The sequence below is a fragment of the Aquila chrysaetos genome, chromosome 15 (genome assembly GCF_900496995.4).
Source record: "Aquila chrysaetos chrysaetos chromosome 15, bAquChr1.4, whole genome shotgun sequence".
NCBI classification, from domain to species: domain Eukaryota; kingdom Metazoa; phylum Chordata; class Aves; order Accipitriformes; family Accipitridae; genus Aquila; species Aquila chrysaetos.
Window position 1 is genome coordinate 3,837,254 of NC_044018.1, and position 13,404 is coordinate 3,850,657.

At 48.6% G+C, this 13,404-nt stretch overlaps 2 protein-coding genes across 5 annotated transcripts in view; both read left to right on the plus strand.

Annotated features, from left to right (window-relative positions):
* GATA4 (GATA binding protein 4) overlaps positions 1-4,487 on the plus strand; it is a 29,991-nt gene extending 25,504 nt beyond the window's left edge. For all 4 annotated transcript variants that reach the window (XM_030037909.2, XM_030037911.2, XM_030037910.2 and 1 more), the window contains one exon: positions 104-4,487. In XM_030037909.2, coding sequence (XP_029893769.1) covers positions 104-286 — 183 coding nt within the window. In that variant the 3' untranslated portion in view covers positions 287-4,487. The remainder of the gene's footprint in view (positions 1-103) is intronic.
* Positions 4,488-5,705: 1,218 nt separating this feature from the next.
* Positions 5,706-12,205, plus strand: NEIL2 (nei like DNA glycosylase 2). Its single transcript, XM_030037037.2, has 5 exons — positions 5,706-5,749; positions 8,354-8,531; positions 9,619-9,950; positions 11,212-11,408; positions 11,880-12,205. Exons 2-5 carry the CDS (start codon positions 8,394-8,396, stop codon positions 12,194-12,196), a joined length of 984 nt encoding a protein of 327 aa, XP_029892897.1. The 5' UTR covers positions 5,706-5,749; positions 8,354-8,393; the 3' UTR covers positions 12,197-12,205.
* The last annotated feature ends 1,199 nt before the right edge of the window (positions 12,206-13,404 follow it).

Sequence of the window (13,404 nt, forward strand, 5' to 3'; positions counted from 1 at the left end):
ATCTGCAGCTATGTTATTACCATAGCACCAGCCCCCCATAAAGGTATTCATATGGTCCTCTGTGGTTTGAAGCTTTGTTCACAGGATTGTCCTTTTTCCATAGGCATTCTCAGTCTCTGCCATGTCCGGACATGGATCATCTATTCACCCTGCGATTTCAGCTCTGAAGCTTTCCCCGCAGGCTTACCAGTCAGCTATCAGCCAGTCTCCACAAACCAGCTCCAAACAGGACTCCTGGAACAGCCTGGTGTTAGCTGAAAACCATGGGGACATCATAACTGCATAACCTGGTCTTCCACCCATGAACTTCAGGCTGATCCGCTTGAGAAATGAAGAAGATGCCATGTAACCATCAAGTCGATGTTGTTTCCCACCTCCCCTGCTCTCCTGCCTTCTCTCCCCTTGTGAGATGTTCCAGCAAAGAGGTAAAAGAGGACTTATCTGAGGTGTAGGAGAGCACTTATACAACGAACAGAGAAGACTCAAATCTCAAAGTAACTAACGGATTTGAAGCCTTTTTTCCCAATTTAAATGAGCCTCTCTATTTGATTGTCACTACCTTCTATGAAATAGCCAGAAACACAAAGATGGACACAGTTCTTGAGTTTTGTTTATTTAAAAATATCTGGCATTTAAGACTCCGACAATGGTGGAGCAGAGACACCGTTTTTCTTCTGTTACCATCCATTCTTTTCCTGACCAGAAGAAAATGCCACCATCTTCTCATTACCCAAATTCAGTGATCTTCCACCAAATGGAGCCAGTTCTAGAACAGTTTGTTGAACAGACTTCACTAGACATGCTGTGGTGGCTTTAGCGGATTTGATATGACCTAGGGCAGAGAAAAATAGAGACGCCCCCACTCCCCCATCCTCAGCTCACACATCTAGAGCATTGTCTTCATTTTCCTAGATGGTCTGAAAAGCTAATGAATGTCCGTATTTAATAGTAACTCCTTTCCTATTTATCATTACAAAATCATGGGACTGTGTTTCCAAAAGGTTGTTGGCTGAGCCTGGAGAAGGTCTGTCCAAAGTCAAAGGGAGCTTTTGGAAAGAGGAACCTTCTGGAAGCAGGTAGAGGAGACCCATGTTCGTCATCAAATCCTGGAGGAAATTGCTGGGCTCTTCCCTTATGGATAGCTACAAGCCAGGCTTAGAGATTATTCAAGAGCACAGCAAGTGAAAGATGCTCTTCTAACGCTGCTGTGCCATTGCTTTTGAGACAGTTAATTTAATTATTTTGCATACTTTTATGTTGGTTTTGATGTCATTGATGAAATCTGATTGTCATTTATTTTTGGCTGTACTGTGAGTGCCCACTTTCCCCCTATCAGCTGGCTCATGACCATTTCACACATCTAACCCTTTAGGATTTCACCTTTTGCAACAAGCAAACGCTTCAGCCTCTAATGGAGGTAGGCAGGGGCCGTTTTCTTTACCAAGCATGTGCATAGACTTGCTTGCCTGCAAGAGACGCATAACTCCATTCATGCATGAGTATTAAACAAGACTCATGTTTTTTCTTGCCCATAAGGCTCTCAGCAACCAGGGAATCCTAGCAAATGGAGTTGGAATTGATGCTGAGAGCTCACTGACTTATTCCCTTTTCCCAAAGGGATCAATTCTACCTAACCTAGCCCTGACTGCTCTTTCTCTAGCATGGGCTTAACAAACTCCAGCATCGCAGATGCCACAGCTCCCCTGTGCAGTCTAAGTGCTTCACCAGATGCTTGCCATGATGTTTTCATTGACATTTCTGAGGAAGGACAGCTTTGCCTGTCCAGGCAGAGAATTTCTGGGAGACCTCATCCTACAAGATTCTCCACTCTTGTTTCTGTCCACTCCCAAACTCTGTTACCTTTCTTGCCTTTCCAGCTCCTTTGTTTTCCTCCCTGCATCCAGAACTCGAGTACAGAAATACAAAGTGAAAATCTAGAAGAGGGATTGTGCATCCCTCCCAAATGTGCCATCCCCTGTCTCCCGCTGTTTAACATTCCCACAGAGTGTTTCCACCCAAACACCAAGATACATGGCTTGGCGAAGAGGAAAGCCACATACATGTTTGAAGCAAAAGAATGGCATTGTATTGTCTTTGCTTGAACTCGCCACTTTCCTCCTGATGGTAGAAAAGCTTCTTTAAGGAGAAGGATTCAACTGGACTGGTCGTGATAAAGACTGGGACTGGAGTCACAGTAGAGACCTGGACCCTTCCACATTGCCTGTGCCCTGTGCAACTCAGATTTGCAGGGTGTTGGAGGAGTGACAGACCCTCTGCACTCCCCAGAGAAAAACACCATGGCAGTGATGCCATGGGAATGGCTGGATGGTGTTTGCACCAGAGCTTCCACTCTGTCTTGTTGAGCTAATGCAGGGTCTATCCTCATTACAGACAAGAAAAAGATATTCATGAAACATGAATAAAAATAAATGAAATTATGTGATTCTGCTCAGGCCTGGTAGGCTGCTGAGAAGAGGCCAGAAATAGCACCTAAAAATATGAATTTGGGGTGGAAAAATAAAGGCCTTTCTCCCCGGGCACGCAGGTCTTTAGCCAGCCTCCTCCTTGAACTATATTCCTTTGTAAATGGCAATTGAGCTCCCTTGGGATCTGGCTGTGAATTCCTGTCCGTAACAGAGAAGCATGCACCACAAAGATGCCACTTGGCTAATGCACACATTTGAGATACCTAGAACTACTCTGGACAGCCTGAGAGGGAGGGGAGCAGGTGGCCTCCTGAAGAGGAGCTAAAGTCCAGACCAACCACACACCCCATTTCTCTTTCCATACATATGCTCCCAGAGGCTCTGTCCACCTTGCCTTATCACTGCACTCCTACTGCCCTCAAAGCTAAACTCCCTGGCTGAATTTTTCTCCTGCCCTTAAAACACACTCTGGAATGCCATAAAGGGGTCTGCTCGCAATACAAGAGGGGAAAAACCCTGCAGGACATAAGCCCGCCTTATGATCCCTCAGGTTATCTAAATGACCATGGTAGAGATTTGTTAACTGGTTCTCAGCCATCCTCAAAGCCTTAAAAATAATTCTTGAAACACAGTGAGGAGCATTTACAAGGACCCTGGTAACAGAACAAGATGTCTGCATTAAGAAGGTGAGGCTCTGGCAGCTATGAGGACAACTTGGCTCTTTTTAGTGGTAGAAATTAGCTCTTTTGTCCCCCCTTTTGCACCACAAGCAGTAGAAGTTCAGATACACCTGGTTCTGTTGTTCTTTTCAATCATCCAAAACTGTTGTAGAGCTATTCACCACCCTCATGGTGGAAAAGTTTTCCCAAATAAATGTTAGATTCTAATGAGAGGCAAAATCATTGGTAAATTAATTGCTCAGGCTTGGGGACTCCCAAGCAATGAGTCACTGCAGGAGACTGAATGTTGTCTCCAAGCCCAGGAGTCACACAGAGCCCCTTCTTGTACGTAGACGCTGGGATGGCCAATGCAGGATGACACCAGAAGTGACAGATGAAGGGATACTCGCAGGACTAGAGGATAAAAGTGCTACCAGTTTCAGGACACTCAACTTATTCTAGCAGGAGGAGCAACTTACAAAATTCTGGGTTCCATCTGAGCTCTGCTTTCCTTCCCATGACGAGGGAGGCATTTAGAGCCTGTTTTGCTAATGAAATTGGATACAATTATTAGGCAAGATAATTTTTGCTATTATTATTACTATAATTTATTTCATTGCAGCTTGGCTGGAGAACCTAATGAGGAACATACCAGGCCAGGTGCTACACAAATGCAGGATCAAGAACCATCCCTGCCCTGAGGCGTAAGAGGGAAGGGCCCAGTCCTGAAAAACACTTAAGCACGTGTATAAATGCATTTGTGGGATTTGTTCCCTTAGAGGTCATCACTAATCATACATACAAATTTTGATGTCGAAGGGTTTGCAGCACAAGGTTTGATTGTGCCAAGCCAGACCTTTGCAATGGCTCAGTGGTCACCAGAGTGAAATGAGCAGACAAGAACCAGGACGGGGAGCCAGAGGGGTAGAAAGGTCATTTAACCATTTCTAAATGTCTTTCCTCTTTGTGGAAGTGCAATATCTTGAATCACTTCAGTTCTTCTTTTGTAAATTGATCAGAAGAGATCCATATTTCGCTTGCAGTCTTATGGGCTGACTGGAGAGGGCGTAATCAGGAGGAGCTCAGGAATATTGTAAGGGAGCTTTAAAACCGATCAACAACTCTTAATATAACATTGAAGCTGTGACTGTGTCAGGGGTGGTGCTTTGTTTTGCTTCCCCCCCCCCGCCATGTATAAAGTTTGAAGCTTCCCAGGTCATTTGGGAAGGTCCCATGGAAACAGACACTTATTTGTAAGGGGGAGAGGGAAACCAACCAACTGAACAAGCTGTAATTATTTAAAGATCTAAAAAACTATATATTATGAAGTAGTATGGCTACCAATCCACGTAACTTCTACACCTTTAGAACTAATGGAAATAAAACAATGATAATAAAAACAGAAGGCTGCTGCTTGACTCTGACTACCTTCACAGGCTTCTTGGAGAGGGCTGGGGGTAAATGATCACATTTGCAGTGCACCTGAAGAAGCAATGGTGCAATGGGTCCTGTCCTGGGGAGGTCATAATGACAGAATTACAGTGTAATTTAAATCAGAAGGGACTAGATCAGGTTTCTCAGGGTCCTGTTCAGTCAAGTGTTGAATATCCCCAAGGATGGAAATCCTACAGCCTCTCCGGGTTCCTGTTCCAGTGTTTGACCCCCCTCATGGTGGAAATGTTTTTCCAAATAAATGTTAGTTTCTAATGAGAGGCAATATCATTGGTAAATTAATTGCTCAGATTTGGGGACTCCCAAGCAATGAGTCATTACAGGAGACTGGACGTTTCCTCCAAGTCCAGAGTCACACTGAGCCCCTTCTTGAGGTAGGAACGGGGATGGTCGACGCAGGATGACAAACACCAGAAGTGACAGACGCAGCAATGGAGCAATTGAAGGCCAGGTTGGATGAGGCTTTGAGCAACCTGATCTAGTGGAATGTATCCCTGCCCGTGGCAGGGGGGCTGGAACTGGATGATCTTTAAAGTCCCTTCCAACCCAAACCATTCTGTGATTTTAATACAAAGGGGGAAAAGCACCCAATATGTTTTCCATGCAGCAGGTAATCCCCCTAGCGCAGCGGAGAGGGGAAAACCTCCTCAGGGCACTTTACTGCCATCGTGACTTATCTTTTTGGTCTGCTCACTAACATGGTTTTGCATAGTAGGCTGTTGTTCAGCTTGAATGCTTCCAGCTGAACTCAGAGACACCACCCTCAAGCCAAAATCACATTGCCAGCAAGGGCTGTGCTTCTGCAGAGGGTGGAGGTGGCTAAACACAGCCCTCCCAAAAACACCCAACCTGCCTCCCAGGGTGGCCAGCTTCCTTCCCAGTCCAACCAGTTCCCAGACAGCTGGTGGGGTGAGCATGGCTAGCACTTGAAACACCACCCATTCCTCCCCTACCAGCCAATTGGGAAGCTTCCCTGCAATTGGGGGGGAGGGTCCTCCTCCCCTATAAAAGTGGGTGGGCGGGCAGAAGGGTTTTGGGTGTGGGAGGTGGTGTTGAGGGTGTGTAGGTTGGTTATGGAGAGGGTAGAGATCCTGTGGGAGGTGGCTGGGGGTGTTGGAAGGGGAACTGGGGGCAGAGGAAGGGCTCTGGAGCGTGGAGGAGCAGAAGGGGGCAATGAAGTAGGGGAGAAAGGCTGCATGGTGTGCCCCCCAGGTGCATGCATAAGGGAAGGGCAGTGGCTTGAGGGCTGGATGTGAGGCTTGGGGGGAGTGCAATGAGTGCCTCCACTGCCCTGGGGGGAAATGGGGTGGAAACTCTGGGCTCAGTTGTTTTGGAGAGCTGGAAATTGATGCTTTGCTGAGTGTGAGAAGATGGAGAGCTCTGCACACCCCCCCCCCCCCCCCAGTTGCATGTGGAGGGTCAGGGCTGTGCCCTGAAGTCCCTGCAGAAGCCTTGTGCAGGGGTTTGAAGCCATGGTGGGGCTTCCTCTGCAGCGGGGTGTGGGTCTGCAGTCCCTGGGTACAGGTGAGCTGGCAGTGTGGGTGTGCAGGTAAAGCTGGGTCGAGGTGGATGGACTTGGCAGCCTTGTTCCAGTGTGGGTGCTTGGTTTCTGTATGAGCACAAGGTCTGGAAATGAGCCCATGCATGGGGAGGATTTCTCCTGGAGGCCTGGCTCCCTGCTCCAGACCTGTAGTGGTACCAGCTCAGGTGGCTTGCTGGGACAGGGTCTGGGTTGCGGTGGTCATGCTCTTGGGGAGGTGGGTGTCATGCCCTGCAGAGGGCTGGGGCTTGTTATCCTCCTCTTCCTCCTTGGAGGAGGAAGCATTTTGGAAGAGCCTGAAGTAGGTTTGGAGTGAAAAGGTGAAGTAGGAAGGTCCATGGAGAGAAGGAGGGGACCAGAGACAACAGATGCTCGTTCTTCTGAAGCCCTGGGGGAAAGGGCAGCCTCTCCTCTTGAAGAGGAGCATTACTGTGCTGTCCAGAGTGGCTACAGCTGCGGGAGTGTGTGCATTAAAACCTTACAAACTGCTCAGCACTTGTACTCTCTCACAACGAGCCCATTGTGAACTGAATCAGCAGCAACTGGAGCTGTGCAGCTCTGCAGGTGATGAGCTTCCTTGGGCTCTGAGCTGTGTGATCTGTCCTGGGGCTCATTCCCTGCTGCCTGATGTGAAGCCAGTGCCTGGATAGTCAGGAGGAAGACCCAGAGGGTCTGGGGCATGGGCAGACGCCTTGGATGACCTGTGTCCAGTGGCTGAATGCTGCTCCCAGGGATCCAGATGGCTGCCGGTGCCTTTGCCAGCAGGAGCATCTCTTTAGCTGACTCTTGATCTGCAATTGCCTTTTGACTAAAGTCTGAACACAATATGCAGCTGTTTTGGGTGAAACTGGAGCAGGCCTGTAAATAATTATCCCATGCCCTAGGAGACACAGGAATAAAGCTCAGTCTTTTACTCCTGGGAAAGCTAGCCTGTATGACCAATTAATATTTTTAATTTCATGTCTTGGATCCAGGTAACATTCCCTGACATGTTTTCCTCTTGAGCTCTTCCAGAAGGGCTTTGGTTTGTGCTGCAGGACATGAAGGCTTTTACAGCCATGCTGCCTTGCCTGCTCCTGTTGAGGGTATGTCCACACCTCGGTGCTGGCTTAAAGGCCTCTTCTAGGCTAAAAGCTTCGGTGGACGAGGATGTCCCCTTGCTGTGGCAGGAGCATGTGGTACCGAAGGCTTTGGTTTCACAGTTGCTTTGAGCCGATGCAAGCATGGGCTGCTGTATCTGAGCTAGCCCAGACAGCAGAGAAGCTGAGATGCTAGAGTGAAGTGGGAATGACTCTTCTGGTGGGGGACCGTGCACAACATTGCTGTTGATTTTCACATCAAGCGCTCTCAGAGCTGTGCCAGGTAGCTCAGAGCCTCGTACTGAGTGCTGTGGAGCTCGAAGCTGAGCCTCTGGGATTAGTCTGCAGGGGGAATTGGCACTGTGGAATGAAAGCCAAATGGTGCTTTCCTTGTCCTGGAGCCTGCTTTCTTGTACACCCAGTCCTGGCAGAAGTCCTCAGAAGAACTGCGAGTGACATGTGTCATATTATGTCGCTGGGATTTCATGCCAGAAATAACTTCTTATGTACTGGTGTGACTTCCTGGAGGGAGCTACCAGATGCTGTAGGATGATGCTGCTTCATCTCCCCCTTATCCGGAGTATTCTGATCCCCAGTGCTGCTAGTAGAGTGTATGAATGCTCCCTAACTGGCCCCATGCCATTGCAGTCAGTGGGGCAAGCAGCTGGTAAAGCAAGGGGAGGGGATGAGGTAACTCCAGGGCTGATCGGGGAGCAGTGCTTGCCCTGGTGGCTGTATCAGGAAAAGGATGGCTCACTGGCCTGCCTTGGTTCTGGTTCATTAATATATATGCAAGATTGCCTTCCTCCTTTGTACTGGGACATCAAGGCTGTAACTGAGGGAATGGTTGGAGTTAGGTGAGCTCTTGTTCCTGGTGAGGAGAGAGGTGCTAAACAGTCTAATTTAAGGTCCTCTATGACTCCTAGAGAACCTGCAGTAGGAAAGGACTTCTGGAGATCTCCAAGCCAAATTCCTGCTTGTGGGGTGAAAACTATCGTTAGAGCAGATTGCTCTGGGACTTATTTGATTGAATTATTAATATCTCCAAGGACAGAAATTCCCCCACCTCCCTGGGCCTGAAAGGAACCTGTTTCTCTCCATGGACTTTGCCACAGGGATGGGGTGAGGAGATTGTGGCGAGCTCAGCCTCTGACTGGTTTTGCGTATTTCTGAGTTGCAACTTTCCTTCAAGTCTAGGGCACCAAGGGACCTGCTATTCCCTCAACAGCTGCTGGAGATGCCAGAGGGCCCATCGGTGAGGAAGTTCCAGCTGCTGACCTCCCCTTTTGTAGGACAAGTGGTGGTCAAGGTGGGGGGAAGCAGCCGGAAGATCAATGTGAATGACCTGAATGCCCTGAGGCTCCAGGACTCCCAGGTGAGCTGTACTAAAGATGAACTTAATGGTCCGTGACAAGTATGAGCCAAACCACCCACCGTTGTCCTGCATCTGTGTCACGGAAGGTGCATAACCTCAGAATGACACCAAGCTTGTGTTTGAGATGGACCATTGGCTTTGTTTATAGCCACAAAATAGGTGCATGTGGCCAAAGAGATGTGAATGCACGTTTTGGAGTACTTCTCTGTGTTGCAAAGTTTGGGATCAAGGTTACTGTGAGGAGAGGCTGTTGTAGTGATGTGGCTAGACATGGAGATGCCCAGAATTATTTGCAGTTTTGAGTCAGTTATGCTAATGCACTGGTTCTGTGCCTCTCGAGGGATAAGGAGTAGGTGTTGGTGAGGGCTGTTGGTAGAAGATGAGAGTTGATTTCTTCATGTGGATGTCAGAAGCAGCAGCCTTGTTTCCTTCAGCTGTGAACTTGCACAGTTGCTTCCCTTGTACCAGAGGGCAGAGTTTCACCTGGCTAGGTTGAAATGTCTATGCTGTGGGCACTTGTGAGATAGTCATGCTGGGTCAGTCCTGCTAGGGGCTTCACTTGCCTGACTTCCCTCAGATGATGATTTGGACTTGACTGACCAAATGCTAGTGCAGCCTCACCTCTGATTACATGATAGTCTCAGCCAGGGGCATAGATGTGAGCTGCTCAACAGTGATTTGTGGCTAGCCTGTGGCTTCAGAGCCACCCTTGAGTTAGGTCATCCGAGCCTGAGACACTTAAGGCCACCACAAAGTGGGGAGACAAATGAGAAGCAGTGATGACAGACTTCGAAACCCTGAGTGTCCGTCCTGGTGTGTCTCTTTGGCCTGACAGGAGCCTCTGGGAGGGGCTTACACTGGAGTGGCATCCAAACACCTTGTGCTTCATGTAGACAAAGAAGGGATGATGAGAGGATGACTGCAGCTCTGATGGGAATGGCTCAGATGCTAATGACCCGTGTTCAGGGTGGGGTGATGTGCCTTCTATCTGAAAGAGGTTGTAGAAAATAGTCACTTCTATGGAAACAGCCAGAGGTTACATGGATCCTCGGTATATCCTGCCTTTTTTTTTTTTTTTTTTCCTCAGGTTCATGGGAAGAACTTGTACCTGGCATTTGTGGCAGCTGAAGGTCCCTTAGGACCAACTGCAGAAGAGTCAGTGCTGCAAACAGAGGCGGCTAGTGAGGCAAGTTCTCCTGCCCAGGGAGGGCAAGAACAGGTTTGTGCTCCACAGATACATCCCCAGGATAAGGAGCTGCAGGAACTCCAGCACTCAAGATCTGAAGTCCCAGATACAGCAGAGGGTCCAGGCAACTGGCTGCGCTTCCACTTTGGCTTGTTTGGCAGCATTCGGGCAAATGAGTTCTCAAGAGCAAACAAAGCCAATAAGAGGGGGGACTGGAAGGACCCTATACCCAGGTATTTAGTGGAGTCCTCACAAACTCTGCTTTCTCCCTGCCTCGCATCCTGGCGAGGCACTCTTCTGTCTCAAACTAAATTTGTGTGGGGATGCTCTTAGCCCTGTCTTTTCTCTGATGATTCTTAAGATAAGGAAGCATGAGAGATGGCATGAGTGGGTGTGGGGTGTGTTCAGCCAGGGAACCCACAGAGCACTTGTGGGATGCATGTTGCCTGCCAGCCTAAGGATGATAGTGCTAGTTCAGTTAAGATTTTTATTCCAAGAGAGAACTTTCAGGATGCCAGAGTGAATCATGCCCTGAAAATGCCAGTTTCTCCCAATTACATGTTTAAAAAAAGCCTTGGATAAATAGCATACATTTAGGGCAGCTGGAAGCATAGGCTGGAGTGATGCTGTTAAAGGCAGCAGTGCATTGAAAACACAGGCTGCAGTCTGTGTCCTAAGTCCCACTGGAAGTGTACTGAACAAGGAAGGGGTAAATACTGGAAGATAGTGTGGACTCTGCTCTTGTGAACTGTTTAACACCAGTGGTTAATAATGTCCAAGGTGGGTGCCTGCCTGGCCCCTGTGTATGCGGCGTACTTGGTAGGGACACACTTGCTGCTCCCCCATCCTGCAGTCTTTTGAAGGATTGCTTTATTTCTACGCAAATAGATTCAGATGTAGTCAGTTCTGTGTGCTACTCTGAGCATCGGTTTCCCTGACTGTGGACCCTACTGCTGGAGCCCTTGGTCATCTGGCTTGCCTGCTGGGGAGAGCTAAGATGCTGATGCATCTCCCTGCCTGCTGCTGTCTCTCGGCTAGGGACCATGGAGCAGCGTAAGGAACAATTGCCCACGGGCTGTGTGGGTTCACAACCAAGTTTCTTGGCTGAAATCGTTAAAGAGGCTGCCTTGCATTAAGATGGTGGCCTGGTGTGTTGGAGTGCCTGCTGTGACCCTGTGCACGCAAGCATGTGCAGTGATAAACTGCAGGGAAGGAATAGCTGGACGAGGGTATAGGCATGGGGGACTGGTACTTCAAGATGTCTCCCTGGCTCTCATGAGAATAGGTAGGCATGTGTGAGGACTGATGCCTTGCTATGTGTTCCTCCCTAAGCTTACGTCACGTACAGGCTCTTTTCTCACCTTCTGGTAGCTTTTCACTCCATTGCTATGCTGCTGTCTCTTTCTGCTCTTCCTGTGCAAGTTTCTTTGGCCAGAGCAGAAATATAACAGGGATGTTTCTGATGAGAGACTTCAACTTCTCTGCTTCTCCCAGGCTGGTTCTGCACTTTGAGAGTGGAGGCTTCCTTGTTTTCTACAACTGCCGAATGTACTGGTGCTCTTCTCCAAGGACTGATCCTGCTTCTGACATACTGTCTGTGGAGTTCCACCGTGGCCGGGCGCTGGATGCCCTCCGTGCACCCGATCCCATCTGCTATACCCTCTTAGACCAAAGATATTTTTCAGGGCTGGGTGAGTTCCAGGGCATAGTGGTAGAGCAAGAAATGGAGGAAGGTGGGTGGGTAGGATGTCTACAGATCCAGAGCTGCATGTCTGAGCCTTTTACTCCTTAGCCTTATGGCTTCTGGTTGATCCAGCTTGAGGGTATGTGGTCATCTTGCTGAGGACAAGGCTTGCAGTCTGTAGCCACAGGCTTCAGATTCTTGAGTGCACTGCGTGAGCACAGCAAACCGTCTTTGTGTGTGTGACTATGCATTGGCTTGTACTGTGGAAGAAAGGAAGGTCTGCTTCAAGGGTAGTGGGAAGAGAACATCTTCCAGTCCAATCCCAGATGTAAGTCTACTCTTTGCATGTCACCTCTTATACGGGGAAGGGCGTTGCTAGGTCTGATCCCTGAGGCAGAAGCTGCAGATTGGAGCCATAGGTCTGCATTATCTTGATAAGAAATATCCTTATTGTCTCCTTATTTCTGACCCTTTCCAGGGAACATCATTAAGAATGAGATCTTGTACCTGGCCAAGATCAATCCGTTAACACAAGGCTCTCTCTTGGCGCTCTCGGATCTGGAGCATCTGCTTGACTGTGCCATTCAGTTCAGCTCTGACTGGCTGCACAGCAAGCTGCGTGGCAAAGGGCTGCACCCTCAGATCTACCAGAAGGAGCAGTGTCCCCTCGGGCATGCAGTGATGAAGGGAACTCTTGGACCCTCAGGTGGCTTTAAGAGACTTACATGGTGGTGTCCTCAGTGCCAGCCTGCAGTGCTGTCAGGGGATGGGGATCCTTCCCCAGTCACCGAGTGACCTGGCTTTCTGTGTTCCTCCTTTCCTGGAGAGTGTCTGGGTGGTCTCTGAACCATGCTCTTAGTTATCCTGAGAAGGTCTTGGTGTTTCCTTTGAGGCTATTGAACTTGCTCCTTAGGGACAGTGGGTTGGTGGAGTTAAGTGCTCAGTGGAGATTACAGGAATCACTGCTGTGTGTTACAGGAATACTGCGTGCCTCAATGCAAAACCAAAAGTGGTTGTACATGTCCTTTTTTTTTTTTTTGTCACAGTGACACAACAGTGTAAATAGTTTGACTGGTTCTGAGGTGTCTTGGTCCCCCTGTTCAGACTACAGTGAATGGAAAGCGCAGGGTGTTGAGTGGGTGGTTACTGTGGTCTGAAGTGACCCTGTCCCTTGACTCTGGTACAGGTGCAATGGCTTATGGTGGAGTTAGCAGAAAGGAGTGTATCCCTCTGCCTAAAGAGCTTGATTAATTCAGTATGAGATAATCCTGCCTCTGTTTGTAGCTGAATACCTGGGTGCTGGGCTGTGATTAGGTGTGGCTAAAAGTGAGTGGCTGTTCCCTCTGTCAGCTCTTACAGGAACAGCTGCCTCTTTCTGAGGGGTGAAAATAAACCTCAGCTGTGCTTGGAGCTCATCTCTGCCTGCCTGGTGTGGTGTCTGCCCCCACAGGTTTCAGTTTTGTGGCAAACTGCCAATTCCAGAGCTTGCTGCAAAGATAAAAAAATTTTCAAAATACTATTTTTGTGACAGGGTTTGCATAAAACTCATGATCTCCAAGGTAACTTGAAAGCAGAAAGGTTTGGAAATACAGATGATGTGGTCCCTCCTTTGTTGAGCTGTGTGCCTCTACGTGGTAGGCAGAAGCTATTGCTGTCCTCTCTCCCTGGATCTGGGTTTACTTTAACAATAGATTGTTGACTTGAGTGAAAAATAAAAGCTGAAGTTAGAACTGGTGATGTTCAGGTTAAGTCTAGTGTGTCTTTTCTGGTGGTTTCTTGGTTAAAAACTGGGGTGCACAGGGGAACTCCAGTGTTTGGTGCTGCCCTTTAGAGGACGATGCCAGCAGCTTTCCTCAGCTGTGTGAGAGCGGCTCAGCAGGAAAACCCTTTTCATGGGAACCAGATCTGAAGGTGGATTGCAAATCAAGAGGGAACGCTGCAGTTAAAACACCCCAGTGGTAGGCTGCTTCCCGTACAAGAATTGCACAGCCTCTTCCCTGTGA